The sequence below is a fragment of the Syngnathus acus genome, chromosome 24 (assembly GCF_901709675.1).
Source record: "Syngnathus acus chromosome 24, fSynAcu1.2, whole genome shotgun sequence".
Taxonomy (NCBI): Eukaryota; Metazoa; Chordata; class Actinopteri; order Syngnathiformes; family Syngnathidae; genus Syngnathus; species Syngnathus acus.
Window position 1 is genome coordinate 1,037,081 of NC_051108.1, and position 27,902 is coordinate 1,064,982.

At 48.9% G+C, this 27,902-nt stretch overlaps 4 protein-coding genes and 1 long non-coding RNA gene across 14 annotated transcripts; 4 read left to right on the plus strand and 1 right to left on the minus strand.

Annotated features, from left to right (window-relative positions):
- Positions 1-55: 55 nt before the first annotated feature.
- LOC119118211 (adenylate cyclase type 3-like) lies at positions 56-7,626 on the plus strand. 3 transcript variants are annotated; one of them, XM_037245057.1, is made up of 22 exons: positions 56-131; positions 283-442; positions 850-997; positions 1,358-3,370; positions 3,457-3,606; positions 3,674-3,816; positions 3,887-3,998; positions 4,063-4,190; positions 4,291-4,449; positions 4,517-4,769; positions 4,830-4,906; positions 4,973-5,131; positions 5,201-5,288; positions 5,350-5,466; positions 5,790-6,046; positions 6,106-6,187; positions 6,262-6,420; positions 6,489-6,635; positions 6,699-6,818; positions 6,881-7,001; positions 7,065-7,189; positions 7,269-7,626. In XM_037245057.1, the coding sequence occupies exons 4-22, from the start codon at positions 2,753-2,755 to the stop codon at positions 7,446-7,448; spliced, it is 3,195 nt and encodes a 1,064-aa protein (XP_037100952.1). In that variant the 5' UTR covers positions 56-131; positions 283-442; positions 850-997; positions 1,358-2,752; the 3' UTR covers positions 7,449-7,626. The 3 variants fall into 3 exon arrangements, with proteins under 3 accessions (XP_037100952.1, XP_037100950.1, XP_037100951.1); XM_037245055.1 differs by having other exon boundaries at positions 4,517-4,906; XM_037245056.1 differs by having other exon boundaries at positions 4,517-4,906; positions 7,077-7,189.
- Positions 7,627-8,145: 519 nt separating this feature from the next.
- wdr26b (WD repeat domain 26b) lies at positions 8,146-14,342 on the plus strand. Its single transcript, XM_037244222.1, has 14 exons — positions 8,146-8,909; positions 9,666-9,765; positions 9,949-10,005; positions 10,251-10,387; positions 10,460-10,557; positions 10,646-10,802; positions 10,887-11,025; positions 11,117-11,257; positions 11,348-11,467; positions 11,558-11,703; positions 11,813-11,891; positions 11,963-12,092; positions 12,225-12,419; positions 12,507-14,342. Exons 1-14 carry the CDS (start codon positions 8,563-8,565, stop codon positions 12,530-12,532), a joined length of 1,872 nt encoding a protein of 623 aa, XP_037100117.1. The 5' UTR covers positions 8,146-8,562; the 3' UTR covers positions 12,533-14,342.
- A 922-nt stretch (positions 14,343-15,264) lies between these two features.
- LOC119117744 (fasciculation and elongation protein zeta-2-like) lies at positions 15,265-20,632 on the plus strand. 4 transcript variants are annotated; one of them, XR_005096586.1, is made up of 10 exons: positions 15,265-15,647; positions 17,000-17,108; positions 17,189-17,432; positions 17,667-17,794; positions 17,865-18,002; positions 18,092-18,172; positions 18,457-18,532; positions 18,598-18,663; positions 18,989-19,157; positions 19,364-20,632. XR_005096586.1 is itself a non-coding variant. In XM_037244225.1 (10 exons), exons 1-9 carry the CDS (start codon positions 15,319-15,321, stop codon positions 18,997-18,999), a joined length of 1,182 nt encoding a protein of 393 aa, XP_037100120.1. In that variant the 5' UTR covers positions 15,265-15,318; the 3' UTR covers positions 19,000-19,008; positions 19,364-20,632. The 4 variants fall into 4 exon arrangements, 3 of the variants coding, with proteins under 3 accessions (XP_037100120.1, XP_037100119.1, XP_037100121.1); XM_037244225.1 differs by having other exon boundaries at positions 18,989-19,008; XM_037244224.1 differs by lacking the exon at positions 18,989-19,157.
- si:ch211-57i17.5 (usherin) lies at positions 20,520-22,133 on the minus strand. Of its 3 annotated transcripts, XM_037244229.1 has the most exons (6): positions 21,810-22,133; positions 21,443-21,594; positions 21,275-21,373; positions 21,076-21,135; positions 20,884-21,006; positions 20,520-20,804 (listed from the first exon to the last, which is right to left on the minus strand). In XM_037244229.1, exons 2-6 carry the CDS (start codon positions 21,566-21,568, stop codon positions 20,715-20,717), a joined length of 498 nt encoding a protein of 165 aa, XP_037100124.1. In that variant the 5' UTR covers positions 21,569-21,594; positions 21,810-22,133; the 3' UTR covers positions 20,520-20,714. The 3 variants fall into 3 exon arrangements, with proteins under 3 accessions (XP_037100124.1, XP_037100122.1, XP_037100123.1); XM_037244227.1 differs by having other exon boundaries at positions 21,275-21,594; XM_037244228.1 differs by lacking the exon at positions 21,810-22,133 and having other exon boundaries at positions 21,275-21,727.
- A 2,221-nt stretch (positions 22,134-24,354) lies between these two features.
- On the plus strand, positions 24,355-25,431 carry LOC119118034. 3 transcript variants are annotated; one of them, XR_005096639.1, is made up of 3 exons: positions 24,355-24,385; positions 25,144-25,251; positions 25,356-25,431. It is a non-coding gene; the product is annotated as an uncharacterized LOC119118034 (long non-coding RNA). The 3 variants fall into 3 exon arrangements; XR_005096638.1 differs by lacking the exon at positions 24,355-24,385 and adding an exon at positions 24,584-24,609; XR_005096640.1 differs by lacking the exon at positions 24,355-24,385 and adding an exon at positions 24,584-24,609 and having other exon boundaries at positions 25,359-25,429.
- Positions 25,432-27,902: the final 2,471 nt, after the last annotated feature.

Consider the following 27,902-nt stretch of genomic DNA (forward strand, 5'->3'; position numbering starts at 1 on the left):
GCTCGCTTGGCTATTTGAGGCCACTGGCTGACCCCACCCCCCCCCCCGCGCAGCTGTCAACGACAACTGCTTGCGCGTCAACTTACCGCACACATGCACGACACACCAACTTCGGAAAGGAGAAGCATTTCGTAAGGCAACTTTGGTGAAAATAATTTGTGTGCGTGTGCATGCAGTGCAGCTGCGACCTTGTAAATATTTGATTGTGTTGCTTGAACTGACCAATAAATGAAGCAAAGTGGACGTGATTGCAAATGTTGAATCTGATTTCTTTTGTCACAGTTGGCGTTAGTTGAAGCAGGCAGGTCGCTCGTGACGACAGCCAGGGAAAAAAAAAAAAAAAAAAAGCCGGGAAGAGAACTTTATTGTGACGCAACCAGAGGTAACAGCGTTGGTAATGCCGGCAATTCATTTCCAGAAAGGAAGGAAGTCCAAAATGAAGGTAAATGTCTCATCCGCATCAAGTCATGGTTGTTTTTTATTGACAATACTTCATATGGAAAAAAACAATTTGAATTTGATGAGAATTACATTTTTACAATTGAGTGAAATGTCGCCCTGAGAAGAAGCATTTTTAACATCACACACCAAAAAAGTTAGTATTATGAGAAACATTTTGTGAAAATGTTATCAATTTATGAGGAAGCTGGGCTAAAAAAAAAAATTCTTTTTAAAATAAAAGAACAAAAATAAAGCAGCATTTTTATTCCCAATTTTCTTAACATTTTCAAGCAACTATTACATGAGGCTGAATTTTGTGAGAATTCTTTTACATTTGTTTTCCCCAAAAATGAACTTTAAAACGTTAAAAGCATCCTCTTCCTTGTGTGATGTCGACCATGAACGCAGGTTGAAGGCGAGCGTCGCGATCGGGTTTCTCGCAGCGCCAACGAGGTTTTCAGGCCCGACCGAGCGGAACCCGACTCGCCTCGCACAATGGACGGCCGCCGTTCCCGCGCATTCCGCACATTTCCACAGATGAAGAAGCGTCCATTTGGTGGGGAAGGAGAATCACTTCTTACTTTTTTCTTTTTTTTTAAGAAAATGTCAATCTCAGAGGAAATACTCAGATGAAATATTTTGAAAAAAATGTAAAAAAGATTTTGTTTCTAGAAAAACAAAATTAATCAGCATCAATATTTCCGGGCTTGTTAAAATGCATCTTGTTTAAAATGTGTTTTTCTTGAAGAAATTCCAAATCGTTTTTTTTCCCTCTAAAATAATATTTTATTGTTGTAACCTTAGAGAAGAGGTATTTTGCATGACAGTTGAGGACTTATATATTTGTATATTTATATAAAAAAAAATATATATTATTTTAAAACATTTTTCTTTTGCACCTTTTTCAAACTTGCAGCCCAATTTCACTCATGTCAGCTTCACCACGGCGGCTGCGCCGACCCGCAGGAAGTTGTTGAGCGTCAACAAACAAAAGCTTTGGATGGACCTGTAACCTGAGAGCAAGCCCACCTTCAAGCCTCACAGCGACCTCCAAGATCCTTGGCCCATTTCCTGCCCACAAGTGTCAACAGGTACTGCCGGGCCTCGGGCTCTTTGTGTGTGTGTTTGTGTGGATTTTGTCCGTCTGTTGTTGGAATGTTTTGGAAAAAAAAGTTGCCCCAAGCTGAACGATCCCGGGTCAGCAAATACAATGCCAAGAAAATCCCACAATTTAGCACAGCAAAAAAAATCCGTCTTTGGTAGGAAAGAAAAAAAAAATAATACCAAAAAAATAGATATATATTATGTACAATTATATAATGAATATATATTTCAATGATATGAATATATTTTTATATATGTATGAGGGACAGAGAACAGGTGCACATAGTTTGTGTCAGTGGAAGCCAGATTGATGAGGAGCCTCACAGCAGCAGGATTCTCTTACACTTCTGCTCACACAGCCGCCCGGGACAGCTGGACTACTCTACTCCGGACTCCTACGAGTAGCACCGCTACGTGCGTGTACTTGCTGAAAACACACACACACACACACACACGCCTTGTGATGATGCCACAAGTGACTTCAATCTCTTTTCAATTATTAGCGGCCGTTCGAATAAATGGTTGCCCCTGGCAACAACTTTAGTGGAGCGTCTGCCAAGCGTCACTCCAAATATATTTTTATTTCGATGAACATTTTTGGATAATGTCAATTGGTGGAGAATGTCATGAGAGGGATCGCCATGGAGACGAGTCATTGGACCTGGGCCACCGGGGACACGGTGGGTCTGTGGAGACTCGGGGCTGGGCGAGTCCCGGTCGGCGCTTTGCTTTTTGAATTGACCAAATCAACAATCCACTTGCAAGTTCCAACCACGAAGTAGACTTTTTTGGTTTTGCCCCCCGGAGACGAGCGTGATCGCTTGTTAAAACTCTTGATGAGCGTCGCCGGCGTGCTCTTCGCACCGTCGGTGTCACATTTCCCAAGACGCGGCCGTCACTTTGGTTTCATCGTAGCAACAGTAACAAAGGATGCAAAGGATGGGGAGGGCCAGAGGGAGGGAGAGAGGAGAGAAAGAAAAAAGTATCGGATCATGTCGTCTTCCACACGGCGCGGTACGGACGACGGCTGAGGTTCTTCCAAGGTAAGGAACATGGCAGAAGATACTGAAGCGTGGACGGCGCCACCTCTGAGACCTCAGGCGCGACTTCTAACCAGCGCCGCCAAGACTTGATCATCTGGAGATTGACGAGCAGTGACTCCCTGAAGGATTATTCTCGCAGTAGGAGAACTTCAATCCCGGTCCAGATGTCCAACAAGGTCCGTCACGGAGACACGGAGGAGCCCGCCGAGCGCCCCCGCGATGTCACGCCGCTCGGGCCCAGCCGCGGCCCGCTATCGAGCGTCCGATCGGTTTTCAGGCCCGACTCCCTGGAGAAGCTTTACCAGAGTTACTTCCGGCAGAGGAGGCAGCAGAACATGCTGATGCTGCTGACCTTCGCCGCCCTCTTCAACGGCTTCGTGGTGGTCACGTGCGGCGCCGTGTACGCCGAGCGCAAGCGGGCCATGCTGGCGGTGGCGGCCGTGGGGCTGGCCGCCGACGTGGTCTTCTACGAGCTGTACCGGCGGCAGAAGCTGCCTGGGTCGACGGTCTCACGAGGTGCCGTCCCGTACGTGCTATGGCTGATGGTGAGCGTCCACGTGCTGTGCTACACGGGGCTCAACTTCGGCCACGTTTCCCACGCCAGCGACGCGGTGGGCTGGCAGGCCTTCTTTAGCTTCTCCGCTTTCCTGACTCTGCCCCTCAACCTGTCGGCCCTGCTCCTGCTCTCGGGGCTCTCCTGCGGGATCCACCTGCTTCTCTTGGGCCTGACTGTGGCTCAGAGATTTGAGGACCACTTACAAGGGCCCGTGCTGGTCAGGCAGGTAAGTGCAGCAGAGAAGAATCTGGGCCATCCGTTTGATGAGCCTGAGCCCGTCGTGCAGGTTGACCTCGCTATCTCACTTGGCAGCTCCTGGCCAACGCCATGCTGTACCTGTGTGCAGCCGCAGTGGGGGTGATGTCATACTTCATGTCTGACAGCAAGTACAGGATGGCCTTTTTGGAGGCGCGCCAGTCCCTGGAGGTCAAAATCACGCTGGAGGAGCAGAGCGCCCAGCAGGTACAGGAATACCCTGTGCCTGCCCATTTCATTGTGAGTGATTGTGGAAATGATTGCAACCACGCAGGAGGAGTTACTGTTGTCCATCCTGCCCAAGCACATCGCCGATGAGATGTTGCAGGGTATGAAGAACCAAGGCAATGAGAACCAAGTCCAGGAGCAGCAGAAGCAGTTCAACACCATGTACATGTACCGCCACGAGCACGTCAGGTGAGCCTCGAGCCAGCTCTTCCTTTTTCTTCGGGGGCGGGGCTTCAAGATTTGTTCCCGGTCATCGCAGCATCCTGTTTGCCGACATGGTGGGCTTCACCCAGCTGTCCTCCACCTGCAGCGCTCAGGAGCTGGTCAAGCTGCTCAACGAGCTCTTCGCTCGCTTCGATAAACTGGCCGAAGTGAGTCCGCTCCGGCCGTTGGCGACCCGACCCCATGTGATCCTCTCTTGTCGTCCTCTCCCAGCGTCACCATCAGCTGCGGATCAAAATCCTGGGCGACTGCTACTACTGCATCTGCGGTCTTCCGGACTTCCGAGAAGACCACGCCGCCTGCTCCATCATGATGGGACTCTCCATGGTCGACGCCATCTCGTGAGTTTTTCTTCTCTCAACCAAGAAGATTCTTTTCTAGACTCACCCGATGGGCCGGAAGACGAGAACATCCAGTGAGATGCTTTTGCTCCTGCGTCAGTTACGTGCGGGAGATGACCCAAACGGAGGTGGACATGCGAGTGGGGGTCCACACGGGAACCGTGTTGGGAGGAGTGCTGGGTCAGAAGCGCTGGCAGTTTGACGTCTGGTCCACCGATGTCACCGTCGCCAACAAGATGGAGTCGGGGGGCGTTCCCGGGTGGGTAGGAGACCTCATTGTTGTTTTTTTTGGGAAGTTCTGACGGCTTTGCCTCCATGTGTTGCAGTCGAGTGCATATATCCCAGAGCACCAAGGAATGTCTCCACGGCGAGTTTGAACTGGAGCCGGGAAACGGCGGCCAGAGATGCGAGTACCTGCTGGAGAAAGGCATCGACACTTATTTGGTTCTGGTTCCTAAAACGGAGGAACCCAAGAGAAAAGTAAGCGTGGTGTCTACCCAAAAATCCTGGCAGTTGATCAACACCACGTCAAACGGGAACGTTGTTTCGACGTCTCCGGTCTCTCAATCCCATCAGGAGGTAAATGGTACGTTAGCGGTTGAGCTTCTCTGTCTTCTGATTCTTGGTGTTCTTCCTCAGCGGTACCGCTTGGGAGGAGAACAAGTCATCAACGCGCGACTCCAGCAGGAGCTCCTGGAGAGAGAAACACAGCAAATGTGAGATGGATGGGAGCAGATCTTTGTCGCTTCACATCTCCATCCATGTTTTTTCTTCTTCTCCAGACTGAAGAAGCGGATCCATCTCGTGTGGTTGCGTTTTGTGGACGGCAAGCTGGAGGCGCGCTACTCCTCGGAGAAGGAGAAGCGCAGCGGGGCGGCCTTCTGCTGCTGCGCCATGGTGCTGTTCTTCATCACCGCCATGGAGGTCTTCATCGACCCGCTGTAGGTCCGCCGGCACCGTTCATTCCTTTAGATCCGGTTCCAGGTCTTTTTGCTTGTTCATGTCTGCAGACTGGTGGTGAACTACGTGACTCTGGCCATCGGAGAAGTTCTGTTGCTGGTCCTCACGGCGTGCTCCCTCGCCGCCATCTTCCCGAGGGTAAACGCGACACGTGACGTTCGTATTTGGCCGTGTCATCCTGATCACCACGGACGTGTAGTTTTTTCCCAAGAGGCTGGTGTCCTTCTCTTTGTGGATCGACCGCACACGCTGGGCGAGAAACACCTGGGCCATGGCGGCCATTTTTGTCCTCACCATGACCGTGATGGCTGATATGGTAAGATTTGGACCGCCTACCAGTCCGTCTATCCATCCTTCCTCACTTGATTGCCTTCTCTCCCCGCGGGATCCATTAGTCGTCTATCTCGGCGCCTGCAGCCTCATTTGCGGAGGCCCCGGCGGAGCTTGTAAAACACACTGCTGCTTTTTAGCCACCTGACAGAAATCAGGAAGAACCTCAAGGGAACCTTGCAGACTGTCACACTTGCAAGAGAAATGTCTACTTAACTCATTCACTGCCAACCCAGTTAATATCTTTGACGTCTATAATCGTCAATGGCACTGAATGACTTAAGTAAGAACTTATTTTTTTTTCTTCAGCTCAGCTGCGTTCCGCCTCACTTCCGGTTGGTCAACGGCACGTCGGACATGGTGCTGGGCGAGTGCGCCGAGAACCCCAAGCACTACAGCTTCATGGGCGTGATGTTGCTGGTGGCCGCCGCCATGCTGGTGCAGGTCAGCCACGTGATCAAGCTGAGCCTGATGCTGCTGGTCGTCACGGCGACGGGGGCCGTAAACATCCACGGATGGCGAGACATCTACGATCTCTACGACTTTGTGCATTTTGCATCGTACAGGTGAGAAATGTAATTGCGAAGAACGTCGGGCCCTTTCTGACAAATTGATCTCCTTCCAGAACCTCCATGATACCATCCAAGTACCTGATGACGGTGATGACCGTGGTGATGATGGTCAGCCTCTACCTCTTTGCCCGCCACGTGAGTGAGCCGCTGTTTGCTTCCCACTGGATGGACGCCCGCCGACCTGTTTATTTATAATTTTATTGTCACAGTTGGAGCGTCAATCCAGAGAGTTGTTCCTGTGGAAGGTGGGCGTGCACGACCAAAAGGAGAAAGTGCTGGAGATGAGACGCTGGAACGAAGCGCTGGTCACCAACATGTTGCCCGAGCACGTGGCCAAGCACTTCCTGGGCACCAAAAAGAGAGATGAGGTGTGCCGGCCTGCTCGTCCATCAGCCGATCAATCTTTGCGCTGACAGACACGATGACATCATTCCAGGAGCTGTACAGTCAGTCGTACGAAGAAGTAGGCGTGATGTTCGCGTCCATCCCCAATTTCTCCGACTTCTACACAGAAGAAAGCATCAACAACGGAGGCATCGAGTGCCTCCGGATCCTCAACGAGATCATCTCTGATTTTGACAGCGTGAGTCCCCGTTGCCCCGAGATGAGTCTTTTCGAAAACCATCATCTACATTTCCCTCAACAGCTACTCGACCGGGACGAGTTCCGGACCATCACCAAGATCAAGACAATAGGAAGCACCTACATGGCAGCGTCGGGCCTCACCCCGAAAAGCAGCGTAAACGGACACGGCGACCGTCGCAAGGTTTGGAGCGCCTCGACGTCCCGACCGGACCGGCGTCCTTAACAATTTGTGTTGTCGGGCAGCCGGAGGAGCTTCTGGAGCACTGGCAGCACCTGGCCAATCTGGCTGACTTCGCTTTGGCCATGAAAGTCACCCTGGACAACCTCAACAAGCAGTCCTTCAATAACTTCATGCTACGAATCGGTCAGTACAAGTACTTGCGTCAAAACCGCATCTGCGTTTCTGTTCATGTTCCAACATCGTCAGGACTTAATAAAGGTGCCGTTCTGGCCGGCGTGATCGGAGCGCGTAAACCTCACTATGACATCTGGGGGAACACGGTCAACGTGGCCAGCAGGATGGAGTCCACCGGAGTCATGGGGAACATTCAGGTACAAAATGTGTGCACGTTTTTTAAATGCAGCATGCAGAATGAGTGTGAAGTGTTGTTTTTGGGCTTTGCCCACCCAGGTGGTGGAGGACTGCTTCGACATCCTGAAGTTCTACGGCTTCCGCTTTGTGCGAAGGGGACCCATTCTTGTCAAAGGGAAAGGCGAGCTGCTCACCTTCTTCATGAAGGGCAAAGAAAAAAACCCAAGTGACGTTCTTCCACAAACCACTCTTCCGCACCAAGTGGTGCATGTTTTTTGATGTACAGTCCACTTTGCTACATCTGCAATTTTTTTTTTATTGGTATTGGTCACAATGTTCTGTAGCTATGGTAATGGCATGTAGACCAACAATAACAGTTGTACAGTCAATGCTGGCACTTGATTTACAAAGTGCCTGGTTGTCATTTATATATTTCATTAAACAAGTTTGTACTGTGTTGTTGATTTCATCTTTACGAAACAACATTTGTAATTGTATTAAGTATTGTATTAAGGAAGTCAACTGACAACATCCAAGGGTATTTTTTGTTTATTGTTTAAAAGAAAGCACAGTCACAGGTTTTAAGGTCAAATCAATGTGCATAAACAAATAAAACACATTTATTAAATGTGTCTACTTGAAGCAGGAACCAATATCAGGCAATACGCTATGAAAGTGATAATTTAATAAATAATTGTTGTTATAATAACACTCAATTTTAGAATTAAATCGTTGACTCCAATCAAAATGGTAATGACAGCGTATATGTGGTTATTCTTATTCATATATGTTCAGAAATACATCGCAACTTGAATCTTTATTAATTCATATCTGATGGTCTGTCAAAAAATGCGAATGTATGATTTATATTTGTGATGTATTTTAAAATAGTGTACGGAAAAGTCAAGCGCGACAACTCACTCCCTCGGCGCAAGGTTGGTTCAACCCGGAAACTTGCTGGTGAAGGAATTTCCGGTGACGTCACAGCGACAGGCCTCCATTAGAACTGCAGCTGTTTGGAGAGAAACAACAACAACAAAAACGGGGCCGAGAGACGGAGCGGCCAACTGTGACAGTCCGCTCCGAGCTCGACCGACGCGGCCTCCAGTCTGGAAGTTGAGCCTCCTTTTCCCACCCGGAGCACCGCCGGCTTCTAACCACGGCCGCTCTCGGTGAGGAAACTCTGGCCTCCGCTTCCTCCTCCTCCGACTCGGACACCGGCGGAGCGTCGCCGCCCCCGCGGAAGAAGCACCGAGCCTCGGCGGCGGAGGGAGCAGGAGAGCCCGGGGCTTCAGCGGTTGTGCCAGGCCTTGCCGGAGTTGTCTTGGGTCTCGGAGCCACATCGACCATCCACTTTAACCGCAGCGCCGTCGGCCACGTGAGCAGTAGCACCATGCAGGCGAACGGAGCGGGGCGAGAATCGGCCGAGCTTTCCTGCCTGGGCGCCGCACAGAACAGCGAGTCCTCGTCGTCGTCGGCGGCGGCAGCGGCGGCTGGCGGTGATGGTGGTGGGGCGCACTCCAACGGGTTGCTTCGGCTGCTTCTCTCCCCCGCGGACAACGGCAACGGCGTGGGCACCAGCAACGGCTCCTCGTCGTCCACCGCCACCGCTTGCGGGACCTCTGCCGCGGCCTCCTCTGGCTCGGAGGTGGGCTCGTTGAAGAAGAAGAAGCGGTTGTCGCAGGCGGAGGAAGATGTCATCCGGCTTATAGGGCAACATCTCCACGGACTGGGGCTCAAGTAAGTTGCGTGATCTTGTCATGTTGTTTTTTTTAAAAGTGCGACACGGTGGCCGCTTGTCTCAATCGCTGGCTATTCGTGCGCCTTGACTGGCACAAACGTGGGGGGATGGGTCCAAATGTTTCACTGGTTCGCTCTTCGCAAAGAAGGCAAGAAGAAGGCAAAGGGGTCCATCTTGCACAATAACACTTAGCCGTTTAGCATGCTAACCAGTCTTCCCTCACCTGCCCTGTTTACACAGCAAACACAACACTTGGCATAGAAATACACATTGCAACCAGCATACGCTCGGGTTTGAAGTCTTGTTATTATTCTTTTGTTATCACGACTTTTTCTGGGTTTTCTGTCAGGAGTACATTAAATCATCTCTCGTCAGTAACGTTTAGCCATGTTTTTGGCTTAGCTAATTATGCAAGCTTTGTGCTTTTCCTACATTTCGGTTGTCACTCGCGATAATGTCACATTTCTGAGGCGGAGTGAGAAGTGTATTTTAAGATGCCGTTTCCAAGCAATCCGTGACAAATCCTACCCCCCAAAAATAGTTGTAAATGCAGTTTGAGAATGTTTTCCTTTTCTTTCGTTCTCCATCTAAAAGTCCTCACTAGTAAGATAATTCAGCACACGAGTTGATCATCAGGTTTCATCGCAAAGTGGCCATCTCTGTAAACATGGTCACGTTAGTTATCGTGACTAATGGGGCATACATTATATCAAGGTGGGGAGAATAGTGCCTCATTTTGCCTTTTCTTTGTGTAGTCAGACGGTGGACCTGCTGATGCAGGAATCGGGCTGCAGACTGGAGCACTCGTCGGCCAGCAAATTCCGCAACCATGTTATGGAAGGCGAGTGGGACAAGGTCAGTTTGCCGGGGACAACCATCTTAGTCAAGTTGTTATTGTACACACTCACAGGCAACAACATACATATTGACATCCCTCGTAAAGCTGAGGTGCCCCCGCCCCCCTTGTCCACCCAGCCCACTGACAGCGCGAGTGTAAAAACTGCTGCGCTCAGCGTTTTTCCTTTTGTTTTGGTCCAGGCTGAGAATGATCTCAATGAACTGAGAGCACTGATGCATTCGCCCAACGCCATTGTGGTAAGCGGCCTCTTCGCAAACCTGAAGCGGGGCTCCATGAATACGCTCTGGGGCTTCTGGAAGGGTTCGAACCCGCGCAGAGCTCGTATTTGTTGTTGCTGCTTCCGGAATGTTTTTCCATATAGTGCAAATGACAAGATACTTTGCTCCATTGGTCAAATGTTTGGACACCTGACTGAATTACAAAATTTGGGTAGCCGCGGAGACAGGCCGAGGCTTCAAGGTTTTTTTTTTTTTTCCCCCAGCGTATGAAGTTCTTGCTGCTGCAGCAGAAATATTTGGAGTACCTGGAAGATGGTAAAGTCCTGGAGGCTCTGCAGGTGCTCCGCGGGGAGCTGACGCCGCTCAAGTACAACACGGACCGCATCCACGTGCTAAGCGGGTACCACTCTGCTGTTCTTAAGCGCTCAAACATAAGTCCGCACACCCCACTGACGTTCTTCCCCTGCGCCAGGTATCTCATGTGCAGCCACGCCGAGGATTTAAGGGCCAAGGCGGAGTGGGAGGGCAAAGGCGGGGCCTCCCGCTGCCGACTGCTGGACAAGTTACAAAGTGAGGGCGCCGCCATTTTGTCTCCTCGCCGCTCCCGAGCGGAGCCCTAAGAGCCGCCGTCGCTCTGGCGTTTGTTTCTTGCCCGTAGCGTACCTGCCGCCGTCGGTGATGCTGCCCCCGCGCCGGCTGCAGAACCTCCTGCGGCAGGCGGTGGAGCTGCAGAGGGACCGCTGTCTCTACCACAACACCAAGCCGGACGACAGTCTGGACTCGGTGTCGCTGCTCGCCGATCACGTCTGCAGCAGGTCCGCGCTCGCTTTCTCGCGGCCCTTGTTTTGTCAAAAGGGGAAAAAAAGAAAGCAAATGTTTCCCTCTGTGTTGCCCCACAGGAAGCAGTTCCCATGTTACACGCAGCAGATTCTGACTGAGCACTGTAACGAAGTTTGGTTCTGCAAGTTCTCAAACGACGGCACCAAGCTGGCCACCGGCTCCAAAGACACCACCGTCATCATTTGGCAGGTGGACCCGGTGCGTATACGCAAACAACAAGCACTAAACACACACTTCTAGCGTCAATGTTACAGGGGCAAACGTGACTGTGATGCCGTTGCGCACGCAGGAGAGCCACCAGCTGAAGCTGCTGCGGACTCTGGAGGGTCACGCCTACGGGGTCTCCTACCTGGCCTGGAGCCCCGACGACACCTACCTGATTGCCTGCGGACCGGACGACTGCTCCGAGCTGTGGCTCTGGAATGTTCAGGTAAGCAAGCGCCCGTGTTTTTGCTTTTACCCCAAGCGCCAAACACTTTTTGGTTTCTTCCCCGTGCCCGTCATTCCGCCTTTTGACCAGACGGGAGAGCTGCGCACCAAGATGTCGCAGTCCCACGAGGACAGTTTGACCAGCGTGGCCTGGAACCCGGACGGCAAACGCTTCGTCACGGGAGGCCAGAGGGGGCAGTTCTACCAATGCGTACGTCCGTCTCACGTGCCAGTCGGGTCCCTGAAAGAAAGGGGGAAAAAAAAGTCTCTTGACCCTTTGCTGTGCTATGTGTGTCCTCAGGATCTGGACGGCAACCTGCTGGACTCGTGGGAGGGTGTGAGAGTGCAGTGCTTATGGTGCCTGAGCGACGGCAGGACGGTGCTGGCCTCGGACACCCACCAACGTATTCGGGGCTACAACTTTGAGGACCTCGCCGACAGAAACATGTACGCAAACGGCTACACATAGCTAACCAAACGAAAATCTTTGTCAATGGTGTAAAATGATCCTAGACCAAGTAAGCTCTCACTTTGCTGCGATTTGATTTGTTTGCAGAGTCCAGGAGGACCATCCTATCATGTCTTTTACTGTTTCCAAGAACGGAAGATTAGCTGTGTTAAATGTAGCAACTCAGGTGAGCAGACGTTCAGTCTCTCGTCCAACTGTCGTCTGGCGGCCGCTAACGGAGGTTTGACCGTCCGCTAGGGAGTGCACTTGTGGGACCTACAGGACCGAGTGCTGGTCAGAAAATACCAAGGCGTCACGCAGGGCTTCTACACCATCCACTCCTGCTTCGGAGGACACAATGAAGACTTTATTGCTAGCGGCAGCGAAGGTGCAGTGCGCTTGCTGTTTTAAACTTTAGTACCAACTCTTTCCACAAGGTGGTGCAGTTGCTTCTCAACCGGGCAGTCAGTCGTTGTCGATGCATAGTCACCGCTGGTTGTTTGCGTTTCCTCCGCCGCAGACCACAAAGTGTACATTTGGCACCGGCGGGGCGAGCTTCCCATCGCCGAGTTGACAGGCCACACGCGCACCGTCAACTGCGTCAGCTGGAACCCGACCGTGCCGGGGCTCATGGCGTCCGCCTCGGACGACGGCACGGTGCGCGTCTGGGGGCCGGCGCCTTTTCTCGACTCGCAAGAGGCGGACACGCTCAACGGTACTGACAAAGGGGGTCGGTCGGGGGCAATTTCTCATTTTCCTAAGCCGCATTCAAACATATGAACGTGATGTTGTGTCTCCTCAGAGAACGGCAGTACCATGGACAGTTGATGGACACTTCTCTCCCAAGAAGCCACCAGTACTCCTCCGTAAATATCAATCTTAGCACCCACCCAAAACATACGTCGAGGCAAAAAAAAGAAAGCCAAGACAAAAGAAAGAGACTGACACCGGGATGCAGGAGTGTCTCGAAGGACCTTGATGATGGCCAATTTGGTGTCCTCATCTAAAAAAAAATCCCGCCCCTGTCAAGTGAGGACATAGCCCCTCCCCCCCACGACCGAGTGAGCAGCAGAGCCCCGCAACCTCCCCGCCCGCTTCCACACCACTTGGCAGTCCACGTCTTGTCATTGGATGACGCCGCCGTTTGGGTGGAATTGCACCGTCAACCTAAAATGCACATTCACGGCTGAACTTCAATTGATCTTCTCACAACTTGTGTTGTGAATTTTGCCGGTCAACAAATTGTGCAAAAAGGAAGTTGTAGTTCAGCTGAAGCTTATTATGCCAATGGGCCCTCAGAAGAACAACAGCGAAGAACAACACATTAGGTAAAGTGGTGTTGTGGGCTCACTTTTTTTTTTTTTTTTTCCAAGCCCACCTTAGTACGTTACGTACAGTACAATACTGTTGAGTGCAATTTTTCTTATGGAAAAATACGTGATGAGATGATCCGAGCGTGTTCGCTGATTGAATGAGTGAGAGGCAAGGCAACACTGTTGTGCATTTTAGGTTGCTTTTGGAAATTTCACTCAAAATGCCCAACATAGTTTATTATTGTCATGTCGACTTCCCCCCCCCCCCTTCTCATTACAGCACGAAACGTTTACAGTGTTTTTTTTTTGCAACCAACAGCCCGAGCGTCAATTGTTTCCTTGGGTGAGCCTCATCTCGAATCCACTTTAGCATTTCTGACAAAACAAGCAAGGACGGTCCTAGCCAAACTCTCGCCCACTGCGCCCACCCCCTTTTTTTTTTTTGGGACATTCGCTGCTGCTGCACAATCGCATCCATCAAACGAGGAGGATGCCGCATATCAGTGTGCATGTGTGTGCGCGTGTGCCGAGGAGGAGGCCATTCACTTTGGTGACAAACTGTGACCTCCCGCCAAAAAAAACAAAAACAGAAAAAACGTTATGTGTGTGCGTGGGTTCGAGTGTGTTCAGTTCACACCAGCAAAACATTTTGCCCCCTTCCAAGCCTTCTTAATCCCACAGTCAAAAGTTATCCAAAGCCCTCGGGACCTCGATCTGTGGAACAAAACCGTAATACTTGAGAGCCATTTTGTATTATTACTATTTTTTTTTTTTTTTTTTTTTAAATCTGGGATTTATAATTCTTATTTTACACTAACTTCACGTGGCATTGGACGTGCACTGTGTTGACAGAAGTTGGAATAAAGACAGTTATTATTTTTAAACGGATGTTGACGATTATACCGAACGGAAAGAAACAACCTGCAGTTTCTAAAAGACAACTGCTCCAAAAAAAAAAAAACTCGACCGTTTTCCTTATAGTCATTAATTTGCTGTAAAGTGGGCAATTTAATTTGATTGAATTCTTCCCCCAATGACTGATTTTTCTTATTTTATTTTTTCTCCCAAATCTGCCCGTCTGTCCGCCAGTCGTTTCCATAGGTCAGCCTCCATTCAAAAGCTTTCTTCTTGGCCCCTTTTTCGGGGTCGGTGACGTCGATTTTTCCCACAGACTGGGATACAGTTCAAAGGAATGAGAAAAGTTTCCAAAACAGTGCTTTTCTGTCTTGTTTTTATTGAATATTTTGTTATTTTATTATTATTTTTTCCACATATTATATCTCCCCCCTTGTATGATCATATTAAAGTATAACCAGATATTTGGACTCTTTCTTTTGTTTTCTGTTCTTTTTTGTTTGGTTTTGACACTAAAAAATATGCACAGTAACACCGGTTTGGAAGCGTGTTACCCGAAAATCCCATCAGGTTGAAAATAGCCACCCCTCGCCTTTAAAACAAAAACAAACATGGATTGCTCGTGCATGTGCGTGTAGCGGACTGAGGTCTCTGTGTGCCATTCTCCATGTTTGTCAAAGCCAAACCATTTGCAAAGGGATGTTTCACAACGGGGTCTGGTCGCAGCTCATTCCAAATCCTGGACAGCAGAATGGATTTCAAAATGGGGAGCTATTATTCTGTATCTTTTTGTACTAGTACACTCTTTTTTCCTCACTAGTTAATAGTCACACTAGTAAGTTCTGCTAGTGCCTTGAATTGACTCACTGGTGAGGACATCCAGTGTACAAGTACAGGAACACAGATGACAAGGAATTATTGCGATAAATACTTCCGCCATACGCTGTCTGTATGCAATCTGTTGTCTCCTCTTGTTGATTGAGATTCATTCTGATTTCATGTCTAGACATTTGGATGGAGGGGTACCAAGGGCTTACTGGAGCATCTTTTAAGTTCCTCGAGCGTGGGGTGGGAGGTGTGCGCGCACGCGCGTGTTTTTTTTCTGTGCGTGTGCATGTGTAAGGGGTGTGTGGGCGTCCACGTGGTATTTGCAGTTGTGATTGTATTGTTTTGTATTGTTGTGTAGGAAAAGTGTCATGTATGCCTATTTTCAATAAAGTATTCAGGGTTTTGGAAAACAACAAAAAGATGACCCGAACAGATTTTATGGCCTGAGGACGATCAATTTGTTTTTTGATTTGTTTTGGGGGAGGGCCTTCTGTACGTTTTGATGACGTGGTGAGTGACGTCTGAGATCCCGACAAGCCCCGCCCCTATCGTCATATTTCAGTTGCCAAGCCGCTGGCAGTTCTCGGTGTAAACTCTCGAGCACCGCGCGCGACAGACATGGCGGCGGCTCCGTTAGCCCACTTCGACGAGGAATGGCAGGACTTCAACGAGTTCAAGGAGTCGCCCGCGGATCTGGACCAGCTCAACTCCAACTTGGTGCCGCCCGACGACGAAGCTCCGGCGATCACCGCGGCCGAGGGCCTGGAGGATCTGTCCGACCTGGACAACAGTTTCTCCGGGGAGATCTGTAGCTTCCAGTCCATGGAGGACCTCGTCCACGACTTCGATGCAAAGCTGAGCGTGTGCTTCCGTAACTACAACACCACCACGGAGCACATAGCCCCCATTAAACCCATCACGGATGAGGATTATCTGAAAGACGACGGGTGAGTGGCAATTTAATTTCGCTTTTGATACATTTTCCCCCTCAACGTCCTCGTTAGCCTCGTTAGCTTGACCAGTAGCTAGCGGAGAGTAGATTAGTTTAGCCTCAAGCAAGGTACTGCAAACACAACCTCGCTCGATTAAGATAGCATATCTGTTGTATCAATGGAGGCGAATGCTTCTCTTTTTTTAACTCCTGATTGTGCATTATGTGTGACACTACTGCCACGTTACCTAAAAGTACCCAAGGTAGTATTTTTGTTCCTTTAAAAAAAGTACAAATTGTATAGCTTGTGTCAAATGTCAACAATGATCTGATATAAATGGTAGTCGTGTCACTTTCCCGTTTCACATATTAAGAAAGACCGGTTTAAATATTCCAATTTTTGTCTCACTTGATGTGACCTTTTTGTCCATCAGAGAGCCAAACTTTGCTAAAATGTGTGCGTATGACCATTTTGATAACTGCATTAGTTTTCATCTGCACACCAAGTAGTGTCCTCGCACCATTTCCTTTCCCGTGATCCCAAATGACTCAAAACGATGAGCGGTGGGCCAGGGTGCCTCCTGTGGGATGGCTGCCAGTTCACCCCGGTGATGGATGGATTTTGGTGGTTGTTTGTTGCCATAGCTGGTTGAAATGGCGCGGCACATGCCAACATAGCCCTCAAAGGTCAGCCCTGTCCCACGTTCTGCTCACACACTTTTTGGCTCTTAGCTCCTTCAAACTGCTCTAGTATGACAATACCAGATTTTATCTCATATTTTGCAAGACTTCAGCCCCAAAAGAGGGAAGTCCACTCAGTGTATATTTTCAAAATGAAGCAGCAGCGGTGACGTAACCCAAATTTGAATGTGCCATGGTCTGTCAAATTGTTGAACGAGTTTACTGACAAACTAAGATGAACCAACGAGGTTTATAAGGAAAATGTGGGGGCTGAAGACAAATCCGGCGTGTATCCGCATGAATATACCAAAGGACAAAATACTGCCGCCTTGCAATGTCTAACACTGATTATTTTTGTTGAAAGCAGTGAAACTAATTGGGTATATTTTTTTGGCAGGCGCTTGTCGCTCAAGGCACCTCAAAATAAGCCGTTGACCCACATACAGCAGCGGCGCTCGCTCGCTCGCTCGCTCGACACCTCGGGGAAAAGCGTGGACGTTACGTAAACAAGCGAGTCAGCGACAACACAAACGAGGCGATGATGCTTATAGAATGCGTCAGCTTGTCCCCACGGCGCACGTTAGCGATATTTCATTTTTTTATTTTGTATTTTATTTCTTATTTTACTTTTTATTTTATCTTATCGCCCCAAAAATACAAGATATAATATGGCACGTTTTTTTGCAGGATGTGGAACACTCTGACGGACAACTACGGCAACGTGATGCCGGTGGACTGGAAGACGTCACACACGCGCTCGCTTCACCTGCCCGCCCTCAACCTCAACCAGCGGCAGGTAGCCACGCCCCCTGGCGTCATCCCGCGTTTGCTCAGACCAGTTTGAATGACCCGCTTTGCGTGTTCCTCCTCGGGCAGAAGGTCGACAACCAGTGGTTGGATCTGTCGGACGACGAGGAGCTGCGGGAGCAGATGGACATGCACTCCATCATCGTCTCCTGCGTGGACGACGAGCCCCTCTTCACCGCCGAGCAGGTGATCGAGGAGATCGAAGAGATGATGCAAGAGTCTCCCGACGACGACGACAGTCCTTCCCACTCCGACCTGTCCGTGCTCTCCCGGGACCTGAAGCGCTCAGTCTCTGACACTAGCTACGAGGACCGTAAGTTTCACCTGCGCCTTTTTTTGGCAGCTCTCCAGCGCGGCCCAATGAGGCCAGAGGTCACCGCAAGTCACGCGGCCGCCCTTCTTACGTCATGCCTTCTAAATGCAAGCAAGGCCACGCTTGCGTAATACGCTCGCTCCAAGGCTTTCCGCACGGATGAGCGCCCCTGGATGACTTAACCGGGAAAAGAAATTCACGTGTGAAATGAAATGTGCCCATTCTCGTGTTCAGGCCTGCGTCAGCTGTCCGTGTCGGAGCTGAGCGAGACGCTGGAGGAGGTGGAGACGGCCATCCAAAGCTTCAGCGAGGAGTTGGTGCGGGCGCTGGCGCTGCGGGACGAGCTGGAGTACGAAAAGGAGGTGACGCTCGACCGCGCGCCCTTTTCGTCCCGCCTCGTACGGTGTCGTCATTTGCAAATTACGGCGGCAGGTGAAGAACAGCTTCATCTCGCTGCTCATCGACGTCCAGAACAGGCAGAAGGAGCAGCGCGAGCTGCTGCGCAAGAAGAAGAAGATCCGTAGCAGCGCGGCGGTAGCCAACGGCCAGCGCGGCGTGGTGCCGGGCACGGTGAGAGGCGGGGCCCGAACCGGGCGTGGCCGCGAGCCGTCTGTCCTCATCTGTCTTTCCTCTTGCTTCTTTCCTTCAACTCGTCATAGCGCCTCACTCTGGAGGGACTCTCCAATGTCATACAAAATGGCCTCCGGCAAACTTTTGGTACCGCAGGAGGGGACAAACAGGTGCCCTCCCCTCTCTTTCTTTCTTTCTTTCCTTCTTTCTCTCCCCTCCCGCTTTATTTTCCCCCCTCCCAAGCATGCTTGTTTTTTTTTCTCCAGATGCACCGGGCATCATTTTTTGTTTTTAACTTTGCTGCTTGCAACTTTGCTTTTCATGCACTGTGCTTGCGCTCCTGCAAGAGCTTTGAGACCCAGAAAAGAAAAATGGGACAGAAGTAGAACACCCACAGGTCAAAGACGCATGTATTTCTTTTTCTAATCTGTACCTCGTCATTCTTCTGTCTCAGTACCTGACCACGGTGATCCCCTATGAGAAGAAAATGGGCTCCCCCGCAGTGGAAGACCTCCAGATCCTAACAAAGAGTGAGTCCGTCCGTCTGTTCGCTTTTGCCCAGTTGTATTAATCCTCACCACTCGTTGCGCATCAGTTCTACACGCCATGAGGGATGACAGCGAGAAGGTTCCTGCCCTGCTCACAGATTACATCCTCAAAGGTACACACACACACACACACATCACCTGGTACTTTCTGGTTCTCCAAAAGGCAGGTACATGTCACCCAAAGCTAGAGGCATATAAAATATATTCCTTGCTTAAAACAATCATAAAGTGGTCATTGTTAATCATTTGATGTGTAGCCAATATAAAAACTATTTTATACATGAAAATAGACAGTGTTATGTCGCTAATGAAATGGCCCCAATACTGCCCCCTGGCGTCAGCCAGTGGAAGTACCCGAGCCCACTCTTGCCTTTTGTTGGTGCTCTTTCCACACTTTGACTGTGCCTTCCTTGTCTCTCGCCCGTGCCGCCGGGCCAGCTCTGGTATGAGACCCCGAGGTTTGTTATGGACTCTTCACCTTCGACTCCGCGCTTTCTCTCCGGTGGGCCTGGGCGATTTGGCGCCAAAATAAAATCTCTGCACTTTTAGCCACAAAATACCATTTCTGAATCGGCAAAGTTGGTGAATCGCCCAGGCCCGCACTCAGGTTGGCTTTTCTTACATGTATTTTTGGTCCACTTTCATTTCCACCCCACCCAAGAGAGCGTAGCATCCCTTTAGCGCTAGCAGGCACTAGCAGCTGATCACCGCTTGTCGTGGTTTTCTCACCTCACGCTCATCTCACCCGTCGAGTTTTTATGCCACCGCCACGACAAACTCAGCCTTTCATCTCCTCTTGTGCTTTGTCCGCAGTTCTTTGTCCCACGTAAAAATACAAAATGATCCACAAGCTCTGGAGCGACGTCGCAAAGAACCTTCCAGAACTTTTCAACAAAGACTTTCTAACCTTTTTATGTTTTTACCTGGACATTGAGTTGGACTATCCCGATTCTCCGTGGACGCTAACCAGTATTACTCATTACAATGATCTTTAATGAACATTTTTTTTCTCCCCCCCCCCCCAAAGAAGGGAAAGACTCCAGTTAGCCTCAGACTGACCTTAGCATCTGGCAAACTCTGCTAAGTTGAATGCGGCAAGGAAATATTTTTGTCTCTGATGCAGAAAGGAAAGGCAGACGAACAAGCAAACTAGGTCGTGTCATCTGTGTTTAGTTATTTGCACGCTTCGGATCGTAGCTAGCACTTCTTGTCTTTGTAGTGATCCGCTCATGTCGTGTTTTAGCGCTTTTAGCTAGTTAGCATGCGTCGTCATTGTTCGCCCCACCTTAACTAAGGATAAACTAAGGATTTGTTTTCCTGTAAAATGTTTGCACATTGACGCTCAGAGTTGCTGGCCACATTCTGGCAGCTTTTTTTTTTAAATAGCAAGAGTCACCCGGCAGTTGAACGTATTCCAATGGCTACGTAGTTTACAAAGCGAGCTACGATCGGGTCCGTTAGTTAGCACTCTCAGGTACGACCGTCAGCATCTTCAGTCGTATTACGGCGCCCACGTAGTCAACCTGGCATTCAAATTTCCCAAGAAAGAGAACAAAAAGGCTTGAGTCTGACTTGCGTGTGCGCTTTTGAACGTTTGAAATGAGATTCTGTGTTAACTGTGACGTGCCACTAGCACTTTACCGCCACACCTACTTTTCTCCTTTGGCGTATTTTTATTCAAAGACATTTTCTGAAATTCTCAGTCTTGCGCGCGAAATCCAAATCAGGTCCATTTTAGATCATGGAAATATTTTGCTAGAATCCGATGAGAAGAAAGGAATTTAGTTTTTTAATGAGACATCAATGCTCACTTTAAAGTACAATTTTAGAGATTTATATTTTATATGCAAGACGAGCAACAGTCACAAAAAAGAGAGAAAGACTGCCTTTGTAAAATCTTTGTTTTTTTAACTCGACTGTTTTTATTTTTAGAATTCCACCCCAGTTGTGGGAGGTCTGTTTATTCTCGTGGTACTGCAGTATATTAATTTATTGTTTTGTCATTTTTTTGGTGACATTCTATTGACTGTAATGGTTTTGTGGCAGCATTGCACCTCATTTCAATTAAAATGAGAAGAACTACATTTTCTACGCTTCTTTTTTTGAAGCTATCCTCTCATTGCTGTCAAGTTTCATGCTGCACTTGATTTGGGATGGCAGTCAGTCACAAGTTGGTGTCTGTAAACATGGTGTGCTCCTTCCTGACGGTGCTGAAGCCTTTCACGCTGTCCACAAACTCCTCGTCGTCCATAAACTGGAGGGAGGGAGGCAGGCAGGCAGACTTACGGTGATGCCAAGCCCTTTGAGCATTTGAAGAGTGAAAGATGGCTCACCATCCCGCTATCATGGCCCCACGCCTCCCCCAATGGCTTTTTGTCCATCACCTGGCTGACGCTGCGCCTCAAGGAAGTCTCGCCTCCTCCTTTGTCACCTGCGCATTTGGCCTCCAGCTCCTCCTAGTGGCCGGGAAGACATCAGAAAGGTGGTTACCGTGGCGACACAGGTACACAATGGTGGCGCGTTACCTCCATCTTGATGGTGAAAGACTTGAGCGTCACACTGCTGACCACGCCCGCCGTGTCGAACTGAAATTGCGCAAAATTGTAGTTCCAACAATATGTTGCTGCTCCGTATGCGTTAAAGTAGCAGTGGCACCAAAGATGCTAGTTTTAGCGTCTTTGTTTTGCCTTTCTAGGTTCAGCTACTTTTGCTTGCCCGTCGCACCAAAACAGAGTTGCTGGCCGGATAAACAGCCAGGGGATGTCGCTTCTGCATGGCCGCCAAGGGGGGTCTCTCTCTGGTCAGGGGGGCTTTCTTCAACACCTGCCACACATTTGATTGGCTGTCTCGGAAGGTGGCGAAGGAAGTGAGCGGTGAAAGTGGCCACCTGACCTTGTGGAGGGCCACGGCCAGGGCCACGGCCATCAGCACCAGGGCCACGGCCGCCATCGCCACCATGAACCACAGCTGCTGGAAAACCGGCGTGGCCTGGTCCACCTCTGCACGCTCGCCTCCCATTGGTCCCTCTGGAGGGCCGGGGCTCGCTGGATATGTAGTGAATGCAAAAAAAAAAAAAGTTCATGTAACAGCCGCTGCAACATTGACATTCCTTTGTCTTCCGACATGATGAATGCGTAACATTATGTCTCATGCGGTATTTGTGTCATTCTGATCTCCATATGGCACCCACATGCGTTTGCCCCCGAGTAGTGGGGAATACTATCATATGCTCACACATATTTGAGAAGTGTCTACTCACTTGCGTTGTGGTCCAGGTTTGCGCATCAGAATGTGGAAGAGCAGCTGGGCCTCCGGTACGCTGCCTGTTGCCGCATTGAAGTGACGTGTCAAATTTCACTTTTTTAAAAACCAGACTCCTCTTAGCGAGTAGGTGTGCTCCGCCATTGCATCGCCCTTTGCTTTTTGTCTCTTCTTTGGATCTCCATAACAACCAGCAGGTGTCGGCTTACCCGGGGAAAACAATACCACCCTGGAGTCCTTTGAAACCAGAGACTCATTTGCAGCTCCAACCATGGTCTCTCAATCACCATATAAAGTTAAAAGCCATTTTGCCTTACTGTATGTTCGGGAGAACCGGGTTTGAGTCTTGCACTAATCCACAGGTGTGAAACTCAAGTGGTGAAGTGGTCGGCCAGCGGGACAAGTGGTGAAGCGGTCGGCCAGAGGGAAGCGTGTTCCTCCGTGCCTGGACCTAAGACAAAAAGAGATCGCTAAGTTTGTGCAGAAAATGTTTTGGCATGCAACATACCAGTGCGCAAGCTGAGTTGTTCATGGCACCAGGTATTGCGAGCTGCATGACCAGGAAGCTGATTTTGTTCCTTATTGCCTGTCAGAAAATAGGGGGGGGAAATTATTGGAATAAAGATAAGATTGTGCAACTAGAAAATGCAATTTCTGGAGGAATTGCGTGTGAAGGCGAAAACTATGAATAACTTCTTCGGGGAATGCTGCCGAATGATGTTGAAACGAGTTGAATGACTTGAGAAATGAAGAAAATTTGGGAGAAATTGTGGTGAAAGGGGTCTCGACGTCTTCTGTCGTCGGGGGTTTGAGGATTTGTCACCTACGAAACATTGTCAAGAGGCTCTCGGATGAATGGCGCCAAGGCTGTCTTCTTTCACATTTCCCGCTCCCGTCTCCAGCTCTTCTTGGAAGGTAAAGACATGGGAACCGGCACTACAACTGAGAGTTTGACACACATGCATGCACAAGTTCAGGATTGATAACTTTGGAAGGGAACAATGGCAGATACTCAAGCAGAAGCTTACCAACAATGATGCTTCAAACACCTAACACCAAACCCTAACCCTATTAGACCTTAAGCACCTAACACCATTAGACCTTAAGCACCTAACACCAAACCTTAAGCACCTAACACCAAACCCTAAACCTAACACCAAACCCTAACCCCATTAGACCTTAAGCACCTAACCCCATTAGACCTTAAGCACCTAACACCATTAGACTTTAAGCACCTAACACCAAACCTTAAGCACCTAACACCAAACCCTAACCCCATTAGACCTTAAGCACCTAACACCATTAGACCTTAAGCACCTAACACCAAACCTTAAGCACCTTTTTTGACAAAATTGAAATTGACAAAGCACAGCCCAAGGGCAGGTCTCGAACACTAGCTCCATCGTGTCAGAGGCAATGACGTTAACCACTCGACCAAAGACTCGTGACTATGGCAGTGACAGAAGAGCAACCCACGCTCACGTCAAAACTGAAAACCAAAAACCTAAGTGCCACTTTGCCCGCCTCCTACCTCTGCCCAAATTCAGTCTGACCAATCAGAGCGCAGCTGAAATTGGCCTGACCACGCCCACCTTTCCGACAGCCAATCGGGAGGCAATTTCAAATTGCGGTAGGCGGGCAAAGTGGCACTTAGGTTTTGAAGGGTTTCAGTCTTGAGGTGAGCATGCGTTGCCATTCTGTCACTACTGTAGTCTATGGTCGAGTGGTTAATGTCATTGCCTCTGACACAATGGGAATAGTGTTCGAGACCAGCCCTTGGGCTGTACTTTGTCAATTTTCTCTCACTTTTGCATAAAGATTGTGACTCTTATTTTTCATTTATTTTTTTCCTTTCGCTTGTTTAATACTGCTTCATGATTCTCTGAGGTCTCAGGAAGTGGGCGGGGCAATGAGAATGAAATCCGATTGGTTGGAAAGGGGGCGGGCGTGGTGATGCAGACGAGGGGTCCTGTGATTGGTGGGCGTGAAGTAGGCGTGGCGTCGGCAATTTAAAATTGCCTTCCGATTGGCTGTTGAGAAAGTGGACGTGGTCAGGCCCGTTTCAGCTGTGCTCTGATTGGTCAGACTGAATTTGGGCAGAGGTAGGAGGCGGGCAAAGTGGCACTTAGGTTTTTGAAGGGTTTTCAGTGTTGAGCTGAGCGTGGATTGCTCTTCTGTCACTGCAATAGTCACGAGTCTTTGGTCGAGTGGTTAACGTCATTGCTTCTGATGCGATGGAACTAGTGTTCGAGACCTGCCCTTGGCGGGTGTGGCACTTTTCACTTTGACCATGATTTTTCCCTAATGAAGTGGCCTGTCACGTGGTACGCGAGTGTGCGAAGCGCCATTGGACGAGCAGGCGAGGGAGATTTGAATTGGCGGATGTGACGTCATGAATTGGGGACCGTGTGTGCTCAAGGGAAGTTGTCATATGCAGGTGCGACACGCGGGCGGTTTCTCAGCTAAGCTAGCGTGCTAGTAAATGTTTGTCGTTCATTGGCGTTCCTCACGACGGACGCCTTGTTTGTTTGTTGCAGGATTCAAGGCGCCACCGACCGTGTGGCGGTTTCTCGGGTAAGCTAGTATGCTATCAAATGTTTGTCGTTCATTGGCGTTCCTCACGACGGACGCCTTGTTTGTTTGTTGCAGGATTCAAGGCGCCACCGACCGTGTGGCGGTTTCTCGGGTAAGCTAGTATGCTATCAAATGTTTGTCGTTCATTGGCGTTCCTCACGACGGACGCCTTGTTTGTTTGTTGCAGGATTCAAGGCTCCACCGACCGTGTGGCGGTTTCTCGGGTAAGCTAGTATGCTATCAAATGTTTGTCGTTCATTGCCGTTTCTCATGTTTGTTCGATGCAAGATTTTCACACGTCACGGCCACCGCGACTGTAGTTTTGCCGCGACAGTATTTCAAATCTCTTTGGCGTTTTGTTTCGTCAAATTAACAATGTTGCATTACATATAGTGTGCTATTTCCGTGTTATGCAAACGTGACGAATGTGACGAATCGGTTACGTCATGTTCAAATCTATTCCAAGATGGCGCCCGCCCGCCCACAACAAACATTTGCGAGCGTGATTTTCTCCCGTTTTGGACGACTGCTCGATTCATGCCGCCATTTCTGAGTGAGTTGATGGATGATAAAATCCAAATATTATAATTTGGATACTTTTGTCATTATTACAACTCATTACAATATACTGATAATTGTATACATATTTTAAGTATAAAACTGTAGTTGATATGTTTAATTGTTGCAAAAATATCATGCCATTGCCACTCTACTCAATGTCTGCAAGTGTTGCAATAATTTGTGTCTGTGTTTTGTAGCGCTCATAAAGGCCTCCCAGCCAGCACCCTTCTATACAAAGCAAGCAGGAGGCTCCTGAGCCATCTCAGTGATGTTGAGGATGCTGAGGAAGAGTAGTCCCAAATCAGGTGAAAGCCCGTTGGTGTAAAGTTTCAGCTGACTGTAAATGTGATCACTTTTACCAATTGCACCATTTGTACTTTTCAATTTTTTTTTGTATAAAACCTGTGAGCAGGGTGACGCCGGTGAGAAGTCACACCATCGAACTCCCTGACGCAGAGCTGTGCTTTACCAGACCAGGCAACTAGGGGGCTCTCTTATTTATCCATTTTTACATTTGGCACTTGTCCCTTGTATTCTTGCACTCTCGTACGCTGCTGTGACAAGTAAATTTCCCTGTTGTGGAATAAAGTTCTATCAATCAATTGTTTGTATTGTAGTGTTTATTGTATGGTATTGTATTGTATGTATGGTAGGGTATTGTATGTATTCTATGTCCGTCCATCCATCCAACTTCTTCCGCTTATCCGGGGCTCGGATCGCGGCGGCGGCAGCAGCTTTAGGAGGGACTCCCAAACTTCCCTCTCTCCAGCCACTTCATCCAGCTCATCGCAGGGGAGAGACATAGACATGTATTGTTTGTATGTATTGTACTGTATGTATGGTTTGTATTGTATGTATTGTTTTGTTTGTACTGTATGTATTGTGTTGTTGCATTGCATGTATTGTATTTTGTATTTTTTTGGTATGGTATTGTACTGTATGGTATTGTGCTGTGTTGTGCTGATGTACTGTTGCACTGTGTTGTGCTGTTGTGCTGTTGTGCTGTTGCGCTGTTGCGCTGTGTTCTGTTGCACTGTGTTGTACTGTACTGTGTTGTGCTGTGTTGTACTGTTGCGCTGTGTTGTGCTGTTGCACTGTGTTGCACGGTGTTGTACTGTGTTGTGCTGTGCTGTACTGTGTTGTACTGTTGTACTGTTGTACTGTTGTGCTGTGCCGTGTTGTACTGTTGCACTGTGTTGTACTGTTGCACTGTGTTGTACTGTTGCACTGTGTTGTACTGTTGCACTGCGTTGTGCTGTGTTGTACTGCGTTGTGCTGTGTTGTACTGCGTTGTGCTGTGTTGTACTGCGTTGTGCTGTGTTGTACTGCGTTGTGCTGTGTTGTACTGCGTTGTGCTGTGTTGTACTGCGTTGTGCTGTACTGTGCTGTGTTGTACTGTTGCACTGTTGTACTGTGTTGTACTGTTGCACTGTTGTACTGTGTTGTACTGTTGCACTGTTGTACTGTGTTGTACTGTTGCACTGTTGTGCTGTACTGTGTTGTGTTGTGCTGTACTGTGTTGTGCTGTGCTGTGTTGTGCTGTACTGTGTTGTACTGTTGCACTGTGTTGTGCTGTATTGTACTGTTGCACTGTGTTGTACTGTTTGCCATTGTATGGCGTGTTTTGTCGTTTGTACTGTTTGCCATTGCATGGCGCCTTTTGTCGTTTGTACTGTTTGCCATTGTATGGCGTCTTGTCGTTTGTACTGTTTGCCATTGTATGGCGCCTTTTGTCGTTTGTACTGTTTGCCATTGTATGGCGCCTTTTGTCGTTTGTACTGTTTGCCATTGTATGGCGTCTTTTGTCGTTTGTACTGTTTGCCATTGCATGGCGTCTTTTGTCGTTTGTACTGTTTGCCATTGCATGGCGTGTTTTGTTTGTACTGTTTGCCATTGCATGGCGTCTTTTGTTTGTAGTGTTTGCCATTGCATGGCGTGTTTTGTTTGTAGTGTTTGCCATTGCATGGCGTCTTTTGTCGTTTGTACTGTTTGCCATTGCATGGCGCCTTTTGTCGTTTGTACTGTTTGCCATTGCATGGCGCCTTTTGTCGTTTGTACTGTTTGCCATTGTATGGCGCCTTTTGTCGTTTGTACTGTTTGCCATTGTATGGCGCCTTTTGTCGTTTGTAGTGTTTGCCATTGTATGGCGTCTTGTCGTTTGTACTGTTTGCCATTGTATGGCGCGTTTTGTCGTTTGTACTGTTTGCCATTGTATGGCGCCTTTTGTCGTTTGTACTGTTTGCCATTGTATGGCGCCTTTTGTCGTTTGTACTGTTTGCCATTGTATGGCGCCTTTTGTCGTTTGTACTGTTTGCCATTGTATGGCGCCTTTTGTCGTTTGTACTGTTTGCCATTGTATGGCGTCTTTTGTCGTTTGTACTGTTTGCCATTGCATGGCGTCTTTTGTCGTTTGTACTGTTTGCCATTGCATGGCGTGTTTTGTTTGTACTGTTTGCCATTGCATGGCGTCTTTTGTTTGTAGTGTTTGCCATTGCATGCCGTGTTTTGTTTGTAGTGTTTGCCATTGCATGGCGTCTTTTGTCGTTTGTACTGTTTGCCATTGCATGGCGCCTTTTGTCGTTTGTACTGTTTGCCATTGCAGGGCGCCTTTTGTCGTTTGTACTGTTTGCCATTGTATGGCGCCTTTTGTCGTTTGTAGTGTTTGCCATTGTATGGCGTCTTGTCGTTTGTAATGTTTGCCATTGTATGGCGTCTTGTCGTTTGTACTGTTTGCCATTGTATGGCGCCTTTTGTCGTTTGTACTGTTTGCCATTGTATGGCGTCTTTTGTCGTTTGTACTGTTTGCCATTGTATGGCGCCTTTTGTCGTTTGTACTGTTTGCCATTGTATGGCGCCTTTTGTCGTTTGTACTGTTTGCCATTGTATGGCGCCTTTTGTCGTTTGTACTGTTTGCCATTGTTTGGCGCCTTTTGTCGTTTGTACTGTTTGCCATTGC

Excerpts from the sequence above, each read along its gene's own strand:
- LOC119118211 (XM_037245055.1), top strand. The coding sequence starts at position 2,753 with ATGTCCAACAAGGTCCGTCACGGAGACACGGAGGAGCCCGCCGAGCGC. Across the intron at positions 5,289-5,349 it reads TCGCCGCCATCTTCCCGAGG|TTTTTTCCCAAGAGGCTGGT; the intron begins GTAAACGCGACA and ends ACGGACGTGTAG. Across the intron at positions 6,636-6,698 it reads TCATCTCTGATTTTGACAGC|CTACTCGACCGGGACGAGTT; the intron begins GTGAGTCCCCGT and ends TTCCCTCAACAG.
- wdr26b (XM_037244222.1), top strand. The coding sequence starts at position 8,563 with ATGCAGGCGAACGGAGCGGGGCGAGAATCGGCCGAGCTTTCCTGCCTG. Across the intron at positions 10,388-10,459 it reads CGCATCCACGTGCTAAGCGG|GTATCTCATGTGCAGCCACG; the intron begins GTACCACTCTGC and ends CCCCTGCGCCAG. Across the intron at positions 11,026-11,116 it reads TCATTTGGCAGGTGGACCCG|GAGAGCCACCAGCTGAAGCT; the intron begins GTGCGTATACGC and ends TTGCGCACGCAG.
- LOC119117744 (XM_037244224.1), top strand. The coding sequence starts at position 15,319 with ATGGCGGCGGCTCCGTTAGCCCACTTCGACGAGGAATGGCAGGACTTC. Across the intron at positions 17,109-17,188 it reads TCAACCTCAACCAGCGGCAG|AAGGTCGACAACCAGTGGTT; the intron begins GTAGCCACGCCC and ends CTCCTCGGGCAG. Across the intron at positions 17,795-17,864 it reads AGCTGGAGTACGAAAAGGAG|GTGAAGAACAGCTTCATCTC; the intron begins GTGACGCTCGAC and ends TTACGGCGGCAG.
- si:ch211-57i17.5 (XM_037244227.1), bottom strand. The coding sequence starts at position 21,568 with ATGGGAGGCGAGCGTGCAGAGGTGGACCAGGCCACGCCGGTTTTCCAG. Across the intron at positions 21,136-21,274 it reads CGGCCAGCAACTCTGTTTTG|TTCGACACGGCGGGCGTGGT; the intron begins GTGCGACGGGCA and ends GCGCAATTTCAG. Across the intron at positions 21,007-21,075 it reads CTTTCACCATCAAGATGGAG|GAGGAGCTGGAGGCCAAATG; the intron begins GTAACGCGCCAC and ends CCCGGCCACTAG.